This window comes from Mus musculus, chromosome 17 (assembly GCF_000001635.26).
Source record: "Mus musculus strain C57BL/6J chromosome 17, GRCm38.p6 C57BL/6J".
NCBI lineage: Eukaryota > Metazoa > Chordata > Mammalia > Rodentia > Muridae > Mus > Mus musculus.
The window spans coordinates 51,773,004-51,792,273 of record NC_000083.6 but is presented as its reverse complement, the minus strand read 5'-3'; the positions used below and the strand labels follow the sequence as shown (position 1 = coordinate 51,792,273).

At 40.3% G+C, this 19,270-nt stretch overlaps 1 protein-coding gene across 15 annotated transcripts in view; it reads left to right on the top strand.

Annotated features, from left to right (window-relative positions):
- Nucleotides 1-19,270, top strand: part of Satb1 (special AT-rich sequence binding protein 1) — a 97,104-nt gene that overhangs the window by 41,017 nt on the left and 36,817 nt on the right. For all 15 annotated transcript variants that reach the window (NM_001163632.1, NM_009122.2, NM_001163631.1 and 12 more), the window contains 3 exons: nt 6,634-6,745; nt 9,208-9,662; nt 16,856-17,068. In NM_001163632.1, coding sequence (NP_001157104.1) covers nt 6,634-6,745; nt 9,208-9,662; nt 16,856-17,068 — 780 coding nt within the window. The remainder of the gene's footprint in view (nt 1-6,633; nt 6,746-9,207; nt 9,663-16,855; nt 17,069-19,270) is intronic.

The following is a 19,270-nucleotide window of genomic DNA, read 5'->3' as shown; positions in this document are numbered from 1 at the left end:
AGACCCCATTAACAAAGGATCTCTATCAGAATAGTGTTTGCGTAAGGTGGGTTCAGCTGTGTTTCATGGCAAGTTCAAGTTTGACTTTTGATTTTTCCACAGACATATAAAGAACTGTTAAGAAAATTCATCTATGGGTAGTCAAGTCTTGTCTAAGGAGTAAGGACACAAACCTGGGAAATAAATTGTGCTTCTCAAAAAAAAAAAAAAAAAGGAAGGAAGGAAGGAAGGAAGGAAGGAAGGAAGGAAGGAAGGAGAAAATAGCAAAGATCTGGTAGTTCAGCAGTTCAGAAAAAACATTCATTTTATTGAAAAATTACTAAAAGATATTTACTCCCTCCTTACCATTAATAAAAAGAGTATGTCAAAATTCATGTTCTAGCTCTGAAAATAACTCTTGAGTTTACCACAGCATTCATACTAGAGGAGAGTCAAGAGTCATGTTTTTGGTTTTGCTTTTGTATATCTTCCATGTGTAGGTATTTCTTTCAGAAAACAATTATTTTCAACTTTATGACAAAGACATTAGCCAGCAGAACAAATACCCTGCAGGTGAGATATAGCCATGAGATTGGCCTCACAGAATCTAACCTATGTGAGATTATTCCCCTTGTTATCTCTCTGGAGTTTTCCAATTGAAAACATATATTCCTTCCTACACGAAAAAAATACTCTGATTCCTTAGTTGAAATTAATTAGCATTCAGAAACCAGATCGCATGTTTTTGGGTATTCATGAGATCTCTGTTTGAAAAAAAAAATGTTTTTAACTTGTAGAAATGTGTTGCAACACACAGATGGGAAGAAAAAGAAAAAAAAAAAACCTCTTTAGCAAGCACTGTGTGTAAAAGGAATATTACATTTTACACGCTCCTGATTGCTCTGTGTAAACAGTTTTTGACATCTGTCTTTATAGTTTCGAGGGGAGGAAGACTTTGTTAAAAGAATCATTTTTATACAGCAGCCACCATTTCAGTCTTGCTTTACCTGTATTATGAAAGCAGATGGTCCGCATGTCTTTTGAATATTTATAACTATCAAAAACAATCTCTTGCTATTCACCCTTAGGCTTATGAGATGTCAGGACTGTTCTGGTTGGAAAAAAAAAATCATCTTGGGTGTTTACAGAAAGAGGATTACATTAAGCTGAAATGACTATACATTTTCCAGTTTAATATTTGTCCATCAGCTGTTTAATCGTATTTAGATAATTGTGTAAATAAGATGTGGTAGCCCTTGCCCTCTCTGCTGAAGGAGCCTGTAAGCTTTCAACATGGGCGAGCCACCATTTTGTAGATGCTGTCTCTCTCTCTCTCCTCCACCTCAGTTAGCCCAGACCTAAGTCCCAAGCAAGTTAGGACCCAGACAGCTCAGTCCCTGTTTGAAAAGCCCCAGAAGCAGAAGGCCAACATGGAGAGCTCAGAAACACCAGGGAGCTGCTGGCTGCCTGGCGTCTAGGAGTGTATTGTCGTATGCAAATGCGGAGCTGAGCAGCCGCTTACCCCTTTAAAAGGGGCCTGGCCTCCTCCTCCTCCTCCTCCTGCCCTGCTCGCCTTGCTTCTGCGGATTTTGGAAAACTTTTGGAATAGTGGGGGTTAACTGGTTTTTTTGACTGGAAGCTGAGCAATCAGAGATAACAGATTTTGCTGTGGTTGGTTGATTTGGCAGAAAAGCATGAACAGTTTTGGTTTAAATGATTGAATAACCTGATTAGCATTGTTTTGGGGTGGTTTTTTTTTTTTTTTTTTTTTTTCCTTCTTCTTCTTCTTCTTTTTTTGAGGGGGGTTGTTAAAGGCACAACAAAGCAATTTGAACAGTAATCAGATCACTGGCCCTTCCCGGGTTGACAACCTTGTTCTTGAGTAAGGCTGCACTTTCTCCCAAACCATTCATGTTGGCCACTAAAGTGACCAAGAGAGAATCATAAATCCACCTTCCTTCATTTTTCCAGTGCATTATACATATACACTACTGCCTGTGTCATTTCCTAGCAGGGGCTTGGAAGAAGCCAGCATTTGGGGAAATTACGTAACCTCAACCAGTTCCTTGCTTTTTTTTTTTTTTTTTTTTTAATGTTTTCCACATTGAGAGACCTGCAGATTTTCGAGCAAAGGTTTAGAATGTTCCAACAATATGTAAGTCAGGCTTTAGAAAAATTCCACCCTTACCTTTTCACAATTAGAAAGGTTATAAATAATGTATTTGGCTGAAAAGGAGGCTCAGCCTGTGGCAGATGGTACCCTTCTAGAGGGCTGGGGTTTCTGGGAAGACGGCATTCTCGCAGATCGGAACTTTAGCAGACTCAGAAAGAGCCAAGCTCCTCATAGGGAGTAGACATGTGCTTTATGGATCTTAGAAAAGCTTACAACTTGGCTCCTAGGAGGAGAATATTGTGTCACACTGGGGTTAGGAGACCCACGGCCAATTTCTGCCAACTTTTAAATTGTATCTCCCAACACCGGGATCAGAGGCCTGGGATTAGGTTAGTGTGCCCTGTGGCAGCGTTTGAACTCGGGAATTTCTAGCACAGGAGTTTAGTCACTTGGATTAATTGACTCCCAGAATGTTAATGTTCTTACACCTACTGGCCACCAACTGATTAGAAAACTTGCCACACAAGTCGAGTCTTTCAAAGTGCTCATATAAATAGACACCAAGGGAGCAAAGCAGGAACGACCAGCAGCCTCTTTGGAGACATCTGCAGGGTTGATTTTGAAAAACCTGGAGAGGGATCTCTTGCTAATTAATGAACAAAGGCTCTCAAAGCTAGGAAATTGGGATTTAAAAGTTCACTTGACAGTGATGCTGTTGCCTTTGACCCTGAAGGGCAAAGGGAAGAAGGATGCCCCAGTGACTCAAAGGAGTTCTTCCTTTCTGTGGTCCTTCTAACTCTCTATAGGTGTGTTCAACCTTGTGGCGAGATCAGTTTAGAAGAAATGCTCAGTGTAGGAAGTGCTAGCCACAGTGGCTTTGGCTGCTTGGATGTGGGAAGGAAGGAAGGCAGGCCTGGCAGAAACTAAGCCACAGAAGAGCCTGAAGGATGAGCAGCTCCCAGACAGAGATGCAAGAGCCTGGAACTACCTCCAGGTCTGAGGAGTTGAGCGAGTCTTCCAGTTCTTGTGAGATCATCCCAGCTTCACTGAGCTGAGATGTCGGAAACAAAGGGGAAGTCGGCTCTTTGCTATTTGCCCCTTGTCGGCCCTTGACCACACCTGCCACTCCATTTAATTAGAGCATCCTTCAGTTTTCCTAAAGAGATATTTCTGTGGAGACAAGGAGATGTCGCAGTTGGTCATGAGCTGGTGGCACATGCGTGAAGACTTAAAATGGATCCCCAGCACATACATAAAGAGCCTTGCATAGCTGCTTGGAATTCCAGTAGTGACAACGTGGGACAGGGGGATCCTTGTGGCTAAGAGTTAGTGAGAGACTGTTTCTGAAAATATGGTGGAGTGTGACTAAGGAACAGATCTGATATTAACCTCTGGTTTACACATACACACATATACATGTACTCACACAGACATCATTTTGAAAATTATATATACTACTCTTCTTATTTGAAGCATCCTGATTTTTTTTTTTGGGTGTTGCATGAGTACGTGTGTGTGTGTGTGTGTGTGTGTGTGTGTGTGTGTGTGTGTGTGTGTGTGTGTATGTGTGTGTCGACATGTTTGTGTGCTAGAGGGTGTGTGAGAAGCTCAGAGGATGATGTATGGAAGTCAGTTTTCTACTTCTAATTCCTGAGGATTGAGCTCAGTGAATCAAGTTTAGCAGGCGCTTTTTCCTGCTCTGCCATCTCAGTGACCCTATTGAAAGCATTTTTGGCGGATCTGTGTTACAAAAGTCCAAGGAGGAAGTAGTGAAGTACAGGAAGAGGGTACTCTAGCAAACGGTAAGATCACTTTAGGCAAAGATCACATAGCCTACAGATTTAGGGTTAAGCAGGGGCAGGGGAAGCCATGGTGACTGGACACATATGGATATGTGTCTGTATATGGATAATAAACTGCACAGCACTTTTATATATGAGCTGTAATTTTAATGAAGGACTTCAGAATGTGTTCACTCATTGTGCAAGCTCTCCTTCCTCCACACCATTGGCTCAGAGAGTCACAGGATAGTGAGATGATGTAGGACATCCTAGTAGGTAGCAGACTTCTCGGGCAGAGATTCTGTCCTCCATACCAGCCAGTGCGTCAACTAGCAAATGGAATCTGTAGAACCAAGGAAGGCAAACCAGACTGGCTACTTATTGAAAACCTCTGCACAATTGAGGAAGTCTGTATGTTTCTAAAAGTATGAACTCCTATGCTGTGTTATATTAACACAGGAAAGGATTAGAATGTCTAGGTAAAGGGTGATAATAGTTCTTTGTTTTTTTAGAAATTTGGCCTAAGTGGAGGGCCATCAACTGTCCTCCATCTGTGGAACCACCGTTCTCCCTCAGTGACCTCAATAGTTGTGCTAGAGTCTCACATTGATCCATTATTACAGTAGAGTAACTCTGATGGAAGCTGTGGATTGCTAACTGGATCAGGTAGTCCTGGCTCTGGTTTTGGCAACTTGCTAAGTGTCTTTTTGCGCCATGGACCGTGGGAGGCTCTTAGTGAAATTGCAAGCGATTGGATTAATGGCAGGGCTTCGAGAGCACATTAAGAATGTCTTTTTAGAGAAATAAAGTGTAATGACTATAAAGTAGGAAGTGTGGGGGACAAACGCTATCCCAGGGCCTCAGTGGAGAGATCGCTGTGTTTTGCATAAATAATGCAACTCTAGCTTACCCATCACTCCCAGGTCTTGAGAGGATCCCCAAACTTACACATTTCAGGAATGTGTGTGTGTGCTACAGAATTAACACCGATGATGGATGTCAGAGTTAATAATAGCCCAAAGAGCTTTACATTTGAAGTAGCTTAAAGAAGATAATGATATAAAAATATTCTTGTCCCCAAACTGGCTTTTCTGGTTGTTCACTGCCTCCTGACAATGGAGTCTTCTGTAAGCTGTTTCCCTGTAGATCAGCCAGTCTGAAATTTAAGCTCTTAAGTTTCTACTCACAGGACCAGGAGGCTTGGTGCTTCAGTCTTCTAAGACTCAATAGGGAGTTAATTTAGCTACTAGAGACTGTGGGTGAACCAAGAATTAAGTAACAGCAATTACTATAACCAAAATTATCTGGGAAAAATGGTGTTATTTATTGAAAGTGTGGTTGTGTTTTTTTTTTTTTTTTTTTATTTTAAACCTTCTCTTAACATTATTGTCTTCATTTGTACTTATCAAATGGCTAGCTGTTTTCAATGCCTTTTTGTTTGTTTGAGTCTCATAACATAAATGAGGTGCTCTAGACCTCAGAGATCTGTCTGCCTCTCCCTCCCTAGTGCTGGAATTATAGGCGAGCTCCATATGTGTAGCTCTTCATGGCTTGCTTGGGTTTTTTGTTGTTTTTATTTTTGTTTTTGTTTTAATATTTTTTATTATTATGTATTTTCTTCAATTACATTTAGAATGCTATCCCAAAAGTCCCCCATACCCTCCCCCCCACTTCCCTACCTACCCATTCCTATTTTTTGGCCCTGGCATTCCCCTGTACTGGGGCATATAAAGTTTGTGTGTCCGATGGGCCTCTCTTTCCAGTGATGGCCGACTAGGCCATCTTTTGATACATACGCAGCTAGAGTCCAGAGCTCCGGGGTACTGGTTAGTTCATAATGTTGTTGCACCTACAGGGTTGCAGATCCCTTTAGCTCCTTGGATACTTTCTCTAGCTCCTCCATTGGGGGCCCTGTGCTCCATCCAATAGCTGACTGTGAGCATCTACTTATGTTTTTGTTTTTTTTAAGCAAGAGAAAAATAACACATAGACATTTTCTTGTTTTCTTTTTTCTTTCTTTTCTTTTGGGGGAATGGAACTCTTAAAATGTTAATTAGTACAAAATGTGTATAGTTAGATATTTTCTGGTAACTTGAAAGTCTCAATTCAAGCTTTACTAGATAAAGGCCACAATCAACCCTGAAGATCTGATGCAACCTCTTGTAACAGTTGCTTCCTAAGTGTGACCCCTGAGGCCTCCTAACTCACCAGCAGCTGTAATCTATACATTGAGCATGAAAATATAAAAAATTGGTTTTCCTACTTGACTGTGCCTGGCTGCCCTGAGGAGTGTTAGTGAGGTGCAGGTGCTGACGGGGGAGGTCAGAGATAGGGCTCGGAACTGGATATCTCGAAAGCTTCCAGGCAATGTCCATGGCTCCGGGGCCTGGCCTGTGCTTTGAAGAGCAAACATGTGGAGTCCAGCCACCGTGCTGCAATGGTAGAAACTTGTATACATTTCAATCATGACATCACCTTCTTGGACTTGGACTGATTCAGATTGGTGCACATTTGTGAGCACTAGGAGGCGTGGACGGAGATTGTCAGAGGGTGCAAGAGCAGATAGTGTGTGGGGGCTGCTGCTTGTGACTTAAATAAGCATTTGATGGTGGACTTAATGAATTCTAAGAAGCTTAAGCTTTGCTCCCAGTTGACTTAGAAACCTAAAAGGCAGGCAGGCACTGTTTCCACGGCTGAAGTTGCGGGCTCCCCACGTGTGCCATGGTGTGTTATCACACATATTCTCCCCTTTCCACACAGAGCATGATCTCCTCCATTGTGAACAGCACGTACTATGCAAATGTCTCAGCAGCAAAATGTCAAGAATTTGGAAGGTGGTACAAACATTTCAAGAAGACAAAGGATATGATGGGTAAGCAAAAAAAAAAAAAAAAAAAAAAAAAAGAAAGAAAGAAAGAAAGAAAGAAAGAAAAAAAGAAAGAAGAGAGAGAAAAGAAAAAAAAAGCCCATCCTTTTGCAGTGGCAACATACCATTGCATGTCATTTGGGGGTTTATCAAAGTCACATCGAAAGCCAGATCTTTTGATTGCCCAATTAGAGATCAATTTAGAATGTTTCTTTGGGGGTGGGGGAGTGGGTATGAGTATAATGAGATAATTAAATTCAATAAATGTTTGTGTTTAAATCAGCTACACCGACTCGGTTGTCAGACATGCAGGAAATCGAGGCGTGAGGAGAGCTGTCATTTCGTAACATCTCAGTGAAGACCTAACCAGGCCTTGAATAACTAATACCGGCTGTGACTTCTCACAGAGATAATCATGCTTAGGGACTTTTGCTTTTGTTTGCAAAAAAGAGGAAGAGCCCGTTTTCACAGCAGCTTTCAAACAATATTTAACTGCCTTTGACTCGCTAGAGACAGTTTGGTTCCACCATTGAGATGGAGTGGTTTTTATAGCTCCAGCTCCCGTAGGTAGGAGCTTGCTTGCCTTCCTACCTGGAATAGAACCAGCACTTTTCATTTCTGAACTTCCAATTCTAGTCTAGCACCCTCTCTGCACACACAGCATTAGGTCAACATTGTTAGGCAGCATCAAGATGAGCCGAGGTATAAAACGATGGGTCACAGTTGTGTGCTATGGCGGAGCATTTGGAGTCTGGCATGTTCTCTGTTGTGGATCTGTTAGAGCTCACAGGAGCACACACTATGGTTAAGGGTAATATACCTTCCTCTTTCATACACTTCTAGATACTACATCTTAAAATCAAACAGGAATGGGGTGCCTCATATACAAAGTGTTATGCCCTATTGTAAATCTTTATCACTGTTACATTCACTTAATAGTAGCAATAATAACTTTTCCTGAAGACTTAGAGATAAGAATTTTGAGCATGTTTTAGCTTTTAATATTTGAAGAAAAGCCATCCATCTACCAAAACGGATTCTTTGCCTTTTATAGCTTAGGGCCGTAATGAAGACAATACATCAATTTTTGGAATAATTGCTTGAATTACTGTTCCATGCGAATGGCCCACTTGGGCTGATGTCACTGGTAGAAACTAAGGGTTTCTTTCCATTCTTAGTTATATTTTGCATATAACATTGAGTATAGCAGTATGACCAGTTCCTCTGATTATAAAATCTGCATCTTTAATGAGAAGAGAAACGATGATTAAAAGCCAAATAGAGCTTATCTATGGAAAGTGTGGACATCTGAAAAGGTTTACCTATTTATATTACACTCTGGTCTCAGCCTCCCTCTAGTCTATTCTGTGTAGCAGCAAAAGCGTTTGACACACTTAGAGCTGACTCTCAGCCAATCCACACAAGTGTTCTAGCCAGGGGAGAAGCATTCATCCCGGGTAGGTGAGAATAAATTGCAGAATCGTGACAGTGCCACCATTGTACCAGAACAGCTCTTTGCCCTTCCTAAGCATCTGCGAGAGATGCTAAGAACCACAGCTTCTATGAAAAGCACTCAAGCTTCAGCCACACTGGGTGTGCTGGCTTGCTCTACTCGAGTATGTGTTTGCTTGGTCCCTACAAGTATTTGCTGATATCCTTAGTGCCTGTGATTGCCTTAAATGAGCAGGCCACCTATAATGCCAAGCACGGCAGCCAGCTCTTCCGCCCATCTCATTACACCCTATCAGATAGCCTGCTTCCTCCTTTTGTCTGGATTGCTAGAGTTAACATAATAAGGAAGAACTTGTAATTTTCTCACTAGTTTTTTTTTTTGTAATCATAGTTTATTTGCTTTTAGTTTAGCTCATGGTTTCTAGTTGCCATTCAGCAAGCAGTATATTTAAGGCCAGCTTAAAAGAAGCAACCATTGCTTTTGAGCCCTCTCTTGCTTAGAACTGAAAACCAGTAATAGTTTGACCCTAAAGCAAACATAAAAAAACAAAAAGTGTGTAGACAGTAGCTTTTATGCCTTAAATCAGTGGTTTTCAACCTTCCTAATGGTGAGACCCTTTAACACAGTTACTCAGGACATGGTGACCCCAACCATAAAATTATTCCTGTTGCTACTTCATAACTGTAAATTTACAGTGTTATGAATTCCAATGTAAGTATTTTTGGAGACAGAGGTTTGCCGGAGGAGTCTCGACCCACAGGTTGAGAACCGCTGCCTTAACTCTAAGCCACATTTCAAAACAAGATCTGGAAGGTTGTCCTGCACGCAGAGTGTGTTCAGTTGTCTGTTGAGAAAACCAGCCATGACCTTACTGTAAGTGAGACGCTGGACCTTGGCATCTTACCCTTCAGTATGCCCTTTGCCCGCTGTCTTCTTTATAGGTTTGTAAATTAGAAATGATCAGAAATTTTCTTCATCGCTGTCTGACCTTGTTTCTTCTTTTTGTCTACTTTAGTTGAGATGGATAGTCTGTCTGAACTATCCCAGCAAGGTGCCAACCACGTCAATTTTGGCCAGCAGCCTGTCCCAGGAAACACAGCTGAGCAGCCTCCATCCCCTGCGCAGCTCTCTCACGGCAGTCAGCCCTCTGTCCGGACCCCTCTTCCGAACCTGCACCCTGGGCTTGTGTCAACACCGATCAGTCCTCAGCTGGTCAACCAACAGCTGGTGATGGCTCAGTTGCTGAACCAGCAGTATGCAGTGAACAGACTCTTAGCCCAGCAGTCCTTAAACCAACAGTACTTGAACCACCCTCCCCCTGTCAGTAGGTCTATGAACAAGCCTTTGGAGCAGCAAGTTTCCACAAACACGGAGGTCTCTTCTGAAATCTACCAGTGGGTGCGGGATGAACTGAAACGAGCCGGAATCTCACAGGCAGTATTTGCACGCGTGGCTTTTAACCGAACTCAGGTCAGTTGTGTTCCTTGTTCTGCCTCTCTCTTCCCTCCCTTGCTTCGTTCCTGAACCCTGTCCATGCTGGTGTTTGTGTTTATTCCCTGGCTTAACTTCCCTTAACATGGGATCACGTTGCCTGTTGCTGTGGTGCCCAAATCCAGTCTGTTCTTTCCCTATGCCGCTCCACTTTCAGGGGCAGACGACTGGCATTGTCTGTCCTCATCCTGTAGAACAGTAAGCCCTACTGATGGATGGTAAAGACGTGTCTAGTGTCCGGTGTCCTTTTCCATGTTTCTGTTCGTATCAACTTAAATACAATAATGTGCTTTGTTGACGTTCTTCAACTTCTGTTTTGAAACTATACGGCTTGCTTACTAGTGACTCCCAGCATTTAGTTCTCTGCAGCCATTTCTTGGCTTGTCTTCCTTCACCCATGATTTATTCACGTTCTTCCATACCTCACTCCTTTGTTTTCCCCCATTTTTGTAGTAGAGTTATATGCATTGTACAAAGTGCGGTTTCTCACGGCATGTTGTGTGGATCGATCACACTCCTCACATCCTCTCCTGCTGGTGCCCCCTTTTTCCAGAGTCCCAGGATTTTTTTCTTTCTTTTCTTCCTTCTTTCTCCCTTTCTTCTTTCCTTCCTTTTTTATTAAATCTACATAGTAAATATTTGAAAGCCATAAACTCTCTTATCACACTGTAGACCTCTAAGCACTGGACAGTGGATGGGTGGGTGTGGCTTCGTGGTATTCCACTCCTATCTATCCTACAGACCTTGCCTGGTTGGCCTATAGGCATGAGGATGAATATTCAATTTAGATTTTTCCCAGAGGCCTACAAATGCCCCTCCCTGTTTATACCTTTTCTCTCCTGGGCCAAATTCCTGTGAGACATAATCTCTGTAAGAGTAGTATCTTTTATCTTTAGTGTTTATAATTTTGTATATGTTTAGATGCTAATAGAATGTAGATGGTGTTTATTTTTAGCCAAGCCACAGGACAATAAGAACATTTAACTTGGAGGACATAATGTCCTTTCAGTTTTCTTGTTCTTATTTTCTTTCTTTCGTTTTGTTTTTTGTTTGTTCTTTGCTTAACTCATTGTCATCTTTAAAGTTATTTTGCTTATTACACAATTATAAGAATAATTCTTGGTACAAAAATAATGCAGTATTAATTCCTTGTTAGCCGAGTTCCTGAACCTTGGTGAGTGCCAGCTGTGGCTCTTGTTTGGCTGGTCCCGACTGGCTCTAGGTTCCAAAGGCCTGGTGAGGCCTTCCCAGTCCTTCCTTCCTCCAGGTTCCCCCAGCTGCTTGTCTGTTCCTCATTGTTCTGATTTTAGAAGGATGGCTTTTATACCCGGTTATGGCTTAGGTTAAAACTTTGTATCATTTTTACCAAGACCCATGTTTTTACAGCTTTAAACCTGTATTTATTATTAGCTAGTAAGGTTAATATGACCCTTTAATTCCCTTGTGGGGAGGGCAATAATTCTAAAAAATCAGCGAATCAAAAGTCACTGTCTAGAAATTCTGATTTGCTGTAGCGTTCTTTATTTTGCAAATACAGTAATTACTACTAATGCTTAGTACTGGGGCCCAAACTGGGATTCTACAATAAAGTCAGATAATGTTTGTTGAATTCAATTAAAAGCCTTCAGACAAAGACAGCCTTGACACAGACACAGATTATAGATTTACTGATAAGCCCTTGAACAATTGAGCAAATACTTGTATACTGAAGCACAAAGGGTATGGCCCGTGTGTGTCTTGTAGGGGTGGGGTCAGCACAGTTTCTAGCTGTGACAGTGAAATGCTGACTGTCTTGGGTTCTTACATAGAACATTTGTGGCTTTCTGTAGGATTTATTATAGTAAGTGGCCTCTTTTCATATGAATTAGCACCTTTAAAAAGGTGGCTCTCTGTGGTTTATATGAAGAGCAGAGAGTTTATTCTTCTGAGCATTGACAACATGGTATAATTTCATCCAGATAACACTTTTTAAATGGGCAATTTTGAAAACAAAACAGAATTATTTGGAACCCTGGGCTTATCAATAAATAGGTTTAATTTTAAATCTTTATGTATTGATGATTGGTATTTTTCAGTGGAAAGAGCCTTGTTTGGATTTTTTTTTAATATGAATTGTTTCCTGTGGATATTTAAATGTTTATCGAGAGCCAGCTTTTGCACACACAAGCATGTATGTATCTTTCAGTGGTCATACTTAAAAAAAAAAAATCACACGCACGCGCCCACACGCAGCTGCATTTAGTTCAGTGATTATACATTCATATGAATGCATGTAGTGTGTTTATTTCAGAGTGTATGCATTTCAATAAAAGCAGGTGCAGAGTGAGAGTAGGGTGTGAGCGTGCAGTACGAAAATACACATGCTGATGCATATGTAGCGAGAGAGCTCTGCAGTTGGACTGCACATCTCAAGTTGGTGTGTGCTCACTGCAGCTCCCTTGCAACCCGGCTGGGTTCAAACAGTACTGTTAAAAGCTGTGGGTAAAAAAGGCAAAGTTCCGATACGGGTAGGGAGAGGCCCTACACCCTGCCCAGGGTTCGGTAAAACATTGGTGTAGTAGGCGGCACGGTTAGGAATGGAGAATTGGTTTAGTCATTGACAACTTTAAAAATCCTGGATTTCCTGTTTTAGCGCTTGAGCCTCTCCTCATCATGTTAATAGGGCTTCCCAGACTAAACCTTAATCCCCCCAAGACTGTCACATACAATGTTGAACAGGAAGCCTACCATTTCTGAAAAGTTAAGGTGAAATTTATATAATGACTTGTTTAAAGGAATCCTCCCTTTCTGAATGATAGGCATATGTTATTTAATCGCTACTGAAGATAGTAGCTTTTAGCATATGCCATCCATTCAGTTCTGTCTACGTGATATCTTTTTAATGGAAATCTATGGCCAGAAGTGAACGCCAGTGCTTCAAAACTTAACAGTTTTAAATTCACCTCTCTCTGATACTGTCATTTAAAGGCTGTGATACAAGAAGATGTATTTCTTTAAAATTTTAAATAAAACCCAGAGATTAACTCTGATCCTGCACAGTGGCTTCCCCCACCTCTTTTCTCTCCTTTCTGCCTTTGGCACACTTTATTTTCCAGTAAAATAAAGAATTAAGATGGATTATTCAAAACTGATAACAGTAATGGACCATCCTGTAATGTTTTATTGAATTTGAGTTCTGTGAATTATGTGGTGGAGAGAAAGAAATTCACCTGCTTTAAGTATAACAGAAATCACTACTGTCTTCCTATCATTCTTCAGGGTAATTTAAGAAAAGTCCACTCTCCATATCACAGTTGGATAATAGGTAGAAAGGTGCCATTATCTGGTGTGACAGCTCTTGATGAGCCTACCAAGGAACACAGATGAATGCATCTCCTTACAGCTTGCTTGGCGTGAGGCCATGAGCAGGTGGAGCTTGAAAATAGTCTTTCACCTGGACACATGACCAAGAACTCACCAAACAGGCCAGTAGCCTGGAGAATATTCTGTCTTTCTCTTAGGAGGGAGGGCGGGTTCCTGAAATCTTTTTTTTTTTTTTTCCCTAAGAGCTTTGAAGTTCCACAGAGCTGATAAAATCTATTTTAATCAGTGATTATGTTCAAAGAGGAGACAAACTGGAGGCCAGACAGGCTTTTTGTTCAGATTGGCCGTCCCTTTAACTTATCTGCTGTTTTAAAGAATTTATAATGAGCCTTTGGAAGGACTGATAATATTTATTGGAGGTTTTCTTTCTTTTGCAATCAGTAATGAATTTTACTTGTAATAACTTGTGTAACTCTTTGTCGGAATGTAAAATAGAAAGGTTTAGGAATTTATCAGTAAATGTATTCTTTAATTGAAAAACATCAGGGCTCTCCGTTAGCCACTAAGTAATGACAGAGTAGAATAATTTTATGTTTTCATACATACAACACAAATCTAATTATTTGTACGATCTGACCACCCAGTGAACGCCAGATTCTTATTTCTAGTGAGAATAATATTTGTGACGTGTTGGGAACCCCCTTCATAACATGCACGTCTTTTGTTTCACTTCTTTTTAGAAACAAGATTACTGATTTTACCTAATTTAGTTCAGTGACTTTATTGAAGCACCTATGGGACACAGATTGGCTGTACTTTAATTGGGTACCTCAGCTGGTACTGTAATGTGACAGGGTGTGTGGTCTTTCCGTACTGTTTCTTTAGTATGCTAGATTGTTGGTAATGATGTCTGGATCAGTCAGTCATGAGAAATTAATACTAATGACCTTAACCTTCCCTGGCAAGACTGCACTATATCTGACCTATATCACCTGGGAAAAGGGACCACATAGACACTGAATTCATCAGCCATTCGAACTACAACTGGAACAGGACCCAGACTTTCACTCTAGTGCCTGCATCCTAACAGCTGCCATTTGCATCCAGATTATTCTACATTGCTCTTAAGTCATTTTTAAAAATTAACACTAAATCATATGATTTCTAACAATATTTTTCAGGCATTTCCACCAGGGGGCACTCCCCTCATTGAAAGCTCTGGGCCAAAAAGAAAAAAAAAAAGTTTGTGAAACAGTAGATTGTCTGAAACAGTAGATTGTCTGAAACAGTAGATTTTCTGTCTCCACTGGCTGCTATGGAGCTCCTTGAATGTCTGGGGTTGGGAACACTGTCTTGGCACACTCCAGGCAGGACACCTGCCTTCACTCAAAGCTATGGTTACATTTGGGGAAAGGGCCCCTCAGAGGCAACGCTTCTCTGCTTAAATGGGAAGGTTTGCTGACTTCAGATTCTCACCCAAGTGGTGATGTCTTCTGGCTGAGCCACACCCCTGGTGAGTCTTCTGTTAACAAGACTTGAAGGAAAATGTTTCTGTGTTCTGTTTTGTTTTTTCTGACAGGTTTGGCTTACTCACTATACTTCTGCTGTGGAATATTCTTAATAGACATATATAAAATATTACTTTGTCATTTTGAGATTGTTAGATGTCTAATATCAAGTGCTCTGATGTACAAAAAAAATTAAATATTATACCCTAAATATTTATAGGGTATCTTTTGCCCTGATTTGTTTTCTAATTTACTGACTAGTTAGTAACACTGTGCAGATTGGCATTTCACAGAGCAAAGCCACTACTGAGTGCCTTGGCTGAAAGAGCCCATGGCCTTGGTTCTTTAGTAACAGTAGTCTTAGCTGATAATGACCATTTCAATATATTCTAGTGTTCCCTTTTTCATCTCTGCAGTCTATATACACATAATTACTTTAGTACTTATCAACAACTTTTAAGCATAAGGCATTGAGTTAGACAGACAAAATTAACTATACTATTATCCTTGAGGATTTCATGACATTTTCTATATTATATGTATTCCTATGCAATTGCTATATATTGCTTTACCAGCCATGTTTTTGTCTGTTCCATGTATGTATGTATGTTTTTGAGACGAGGTCTTACTGTGTAGTCTGACTGGCCTCAAAAGCATGATCTTACAGTTTTAGCCTTCTTGGTGCTGGAACTACAGGCATGGTATCATGCCTTGTTTTCAAGTAGTTTTTGTTTGTCCGTTTTTTAAGTATGTAACATTTTGTGGGAACAGTGGCATAGACTTTCAGTGTGATGTGTCTTGTTTCTTTTTATAAGACACATCAGAAATAGTCTAATCAGTTGTCCTAGTGCAGGTTAAAGAGTGGGATGGCTGACTGCCTGTTTGAATCTGAGGTCAGTTGACAGGATGTTTGGTTGTCAGTAGACAGAGTTGCAGTTACTAGTTAGTCTCATGGCCAAAAGGACAAATGCCTCAATTCTTAAGGAACATTTCTTATGAAAGTCCAGACATAAATCCAGGCTTTGGTTGCAGTAGACCAACTGTGAGATTTATTTGTGACTAACTCAGTTCCCCAGAGCTTGGTGGACATTTCTTCCCTCCTTAAGAAGCTGCTTATAAATCAAATGATGTATTTTAAAGGGACAGTGTTCTTATCTGTAATAAGTACTGTATCAGTATATCAGGCAGCATGATGCACTGATGAGAAATTGAAAGGATCTCCAAGAGTTAAAATTTTGGGGAGTCTATTTTACCTTCTCTCACTCAAATATACATTTTTTGACCATTTCTTTAGGGTTTGGGTAGAGGTAGATTTCAAATTGTGCAAAAATCTGGATGTAATTCTACTACTATCACGATAACTGATGTAACTATACTATGATAATATGTCTAAGTAAAGAAAGCAGGCTACAGATTGACGATGACTTCTAAGTCTTATTATCCTGGAGACAGCGCAGCCTTTGCTGTTCTTGGACTTCATACTCTTCAGATACATCAGAAGGAAATCACCCATTTAAATAATAAATTCCCCCCCAAAGAAAAACAAACATATTGTAATACTGAGTTATTGAGGGAAGAAAAACACCTTAAGAGAAGATTCTAGAAGTTTGTAAGTTTCTGCTGTTGCTAATAGTGACTTTTAGTTTGATGATACTCTTTTCAATATGTCAAATTCTGGGATAGATTTTTACAGTGTGGAAGAGTAGTTAATTATTTCAGGTGTGATCTGTGGTTTCTGACGTGCGAAGTTTCCAACCTGTTACCTATCGGTATAGCATAGAAAGTTTTACAGTTTCCCATGGCAGTCCATTTCCCTTTAAACAGCAACTTAATGACTACCTGTGACACTTTGTAAATTGAAAATTAAGGAACGACAAAATATCATCTATATAGACAAAAGTTTGAGTGGTCTTCATTGTGCTGCAGCTTGTTTTCTGGTATCTGCCTCAAATGCTTGGCTCACCCCCCCTAGAAATGGCCTTGTGCATTAACATGGTGAGCTGCTGGTTGCCCCGTGCCTTTGTCTGGAAGCTTGAGAACTATACAGTTCGATGTTGTTGTACTACGTACGGGGATTTTTACTTACTCTTAACTTCTCTCGACCATCTCTCAGTGAAAGATTTCACGGCAAGTTAAGCTACTCAAAGGAATGAGACCAATTAGGCCGGTTCAGTTTCTGCTATATGTAAAGCAGATGCTAAGTAAAAGCAAGGATACAATTGAGGCTCTCTTCTCCGCTACTTCAGTTGTAGCTAATATATTCCTATACAGACTCAAAGCCTCTGACTGCTCACTTTCTAAAGGGTGAGGCGAAGGCAGGGGCTATGCAGAACCTCACCCCATGTCTTTCTTCCCCTACAGGGATTGCTTTCTGAAATCCTCCGAAAGGAAGAGGACCCCAAGACTGCATCCCAGTCTCTGCTGGTAAACCTTCGGGCTATGCAGAATTTCTTACAGTTGCCGGAAGCCGAAAGAGACCGGATATACCAGGATGAGAGGGAAAGGAGCTTGAACGCAGCCTCAGCCATGGGTCCTGCCCCGCTGCTGAGCACACCACCCAGCCGCCCTCCCCAGGTGCAGCCACCTCTTCCTTAGAGTTCTTTCTTCTGCCCTAAAAAACAAACAAACAAACAAACAAAAAAACCGTAATGATGACTCTCAGCAAGAAATTGGATAAATAGATACAGATGTTTAAAACTTCTGTAGGTTTCCTTGAGAATTTCATCCCAGATCACTAATTCTGATGGAACACAGTCCACTCCTAATTAGATCGAGAAAAGAATACTGACTGTGTTGCTCTAAGTCTTTAGGTTCTTGAGGGTTGAAGAAGCAGGGTACGTACCTCCACTGCTGTTATTACAGAGGTACCCAGACACTGCAGAACAGAAATAATAAGGCCTGGTTAGTGTCACTCGTTTGAAGACTGCCATTTGAATAGTAAATAAAAAATAAATAAGTAATTTCATTTATATTTATGCTTTCCAATACGGACTGCAGCTGGTACCAATTACATATCATCTCGCTTGTAATCTTTCATAATTAAGTTTAATACAATCCTTGAAGGCAGCTTTAAATGGGACCGATAAAGAATTCTATCCATATTCCCAGAAATGGGCACATTTTCTATTTCTTCAAATTCTTCTATTTTCTAGGGAGGATAAAAGAATCTACCTGTAGGGAACTTTGTTGTGTATTATTATTTTAAAGCAAAATTTAAAAATATCCTTATAACTACTATGAAAAGTCAAGAAATAAATTTTCAGTGCAAACTGGTAGGTGAAAGTTTGATAAATTACACCTAAAGTCCACCAGCAAATATATTTTCTTCCATATTTAGTTTTTTGGCAAGTACAACCAACCTATAAAGCTAAAATAACTTTTAGAGTTCTTTAAAAAGTTGAATACAGAACACAAAATCAGAGTATTCGTGTAATATAATGCCATAATTCAACCATTTGATTATTATTTCATTTCATCAATAATAAACAAAAAGTCCATGTATTCTGAGTACAGAAGTATAGGAAAAGCCCATTCAATGGTAAGAAATGAAGCAGTCACAGGAGCTTCCTAACTCAGGACCAGACACACTTTTCAGCTATTTGTCGAAGGTCTTGAACTGTTGACATAATATTCTAAAGTAATTATTTTTAAAATCCATTTTTTAATGAAAATCAATCTGTCTTAAAGTCTATAGGAGCAGGCTGTGATAAGATAATGCTGTTCTGCAAGAGAGAAGGGTCACTGTGTTCACACATCGCCTGCCTGCCTACACATAGCTACTGGATTAGATTGGTAACCTTGTCTATAAAAGAGTTCCTAAATACAGAGTTAGGAACTCTATATATGTATATGACTTGTATAGGAAATATAAAGAAATATAAAGTTCTCAGGGTTAGCATACCCTTACTTCTCATAGCTGCCATTCGGAAGGTGTTTCTATACCCAGGTCCATTAGCTTGGCCTTACTCTTTCTTGTTCTGAGTTGTTTAAATTCTGTTCCAAATAACAATATGAATTTAAGTATGGAATCTGCCCCAATGACTTAATTTAGTGCCTATACAGGTTTCATTTTCTAGGATTTGGGAGATTTTATCGGATTTCTAAATACGATCCTTAATCATTGAGGGTTGTCTTAGCCAAGGTTGTATTAGTTCTTAAGTAATAATTTTCCTATACTCTTAAGATACTCTTCAACAGCTGCCCTGGGTGTATATTTATAAAGACGCTCTACGTCAGAATTTGTGAGCCGGAAGACTTCATCCTAAGTTACAGATTTCTTGGTTGAGACACCCTTTTGCTGTATTTGTTCTCAAAGGGGATTAAGACCAACCAAGCTTGTAGTTGGGGTGTTCAGCCAATGATGAACATAAAACACAGTAGACACTGTAGCTCCTTTGTGAGATGCATTCAGATTTCACTTAGCATGGTTTTATTGGCTGTCTAACCACAGCCAGGGGTGATTGTTCGATACATGCGGGTCTATGTGTCTTATTTGTTCCTCAGAGAATCCATTTGCATTACTCAATATTATAACAGCGCTCACTGCCAATCAGTTACATTCTACCCTCTAAAGAGCACATTAAATTTTAAGAAATTCTCGATCTATTATCTCACTGTAAAATGAAGAAAGTTGGGGAAAGTATGCCTCAAGTAAGTTGAGTTAGAACTGTTTTGAATTCAAAGTTGAAGTTAAACTAGAACCCCTCAGAGATGCTGTCATATGCTTACTACAGGTAACTAAACTGGCAAGAAAGGGTGGGAAGCACCACAAATCAG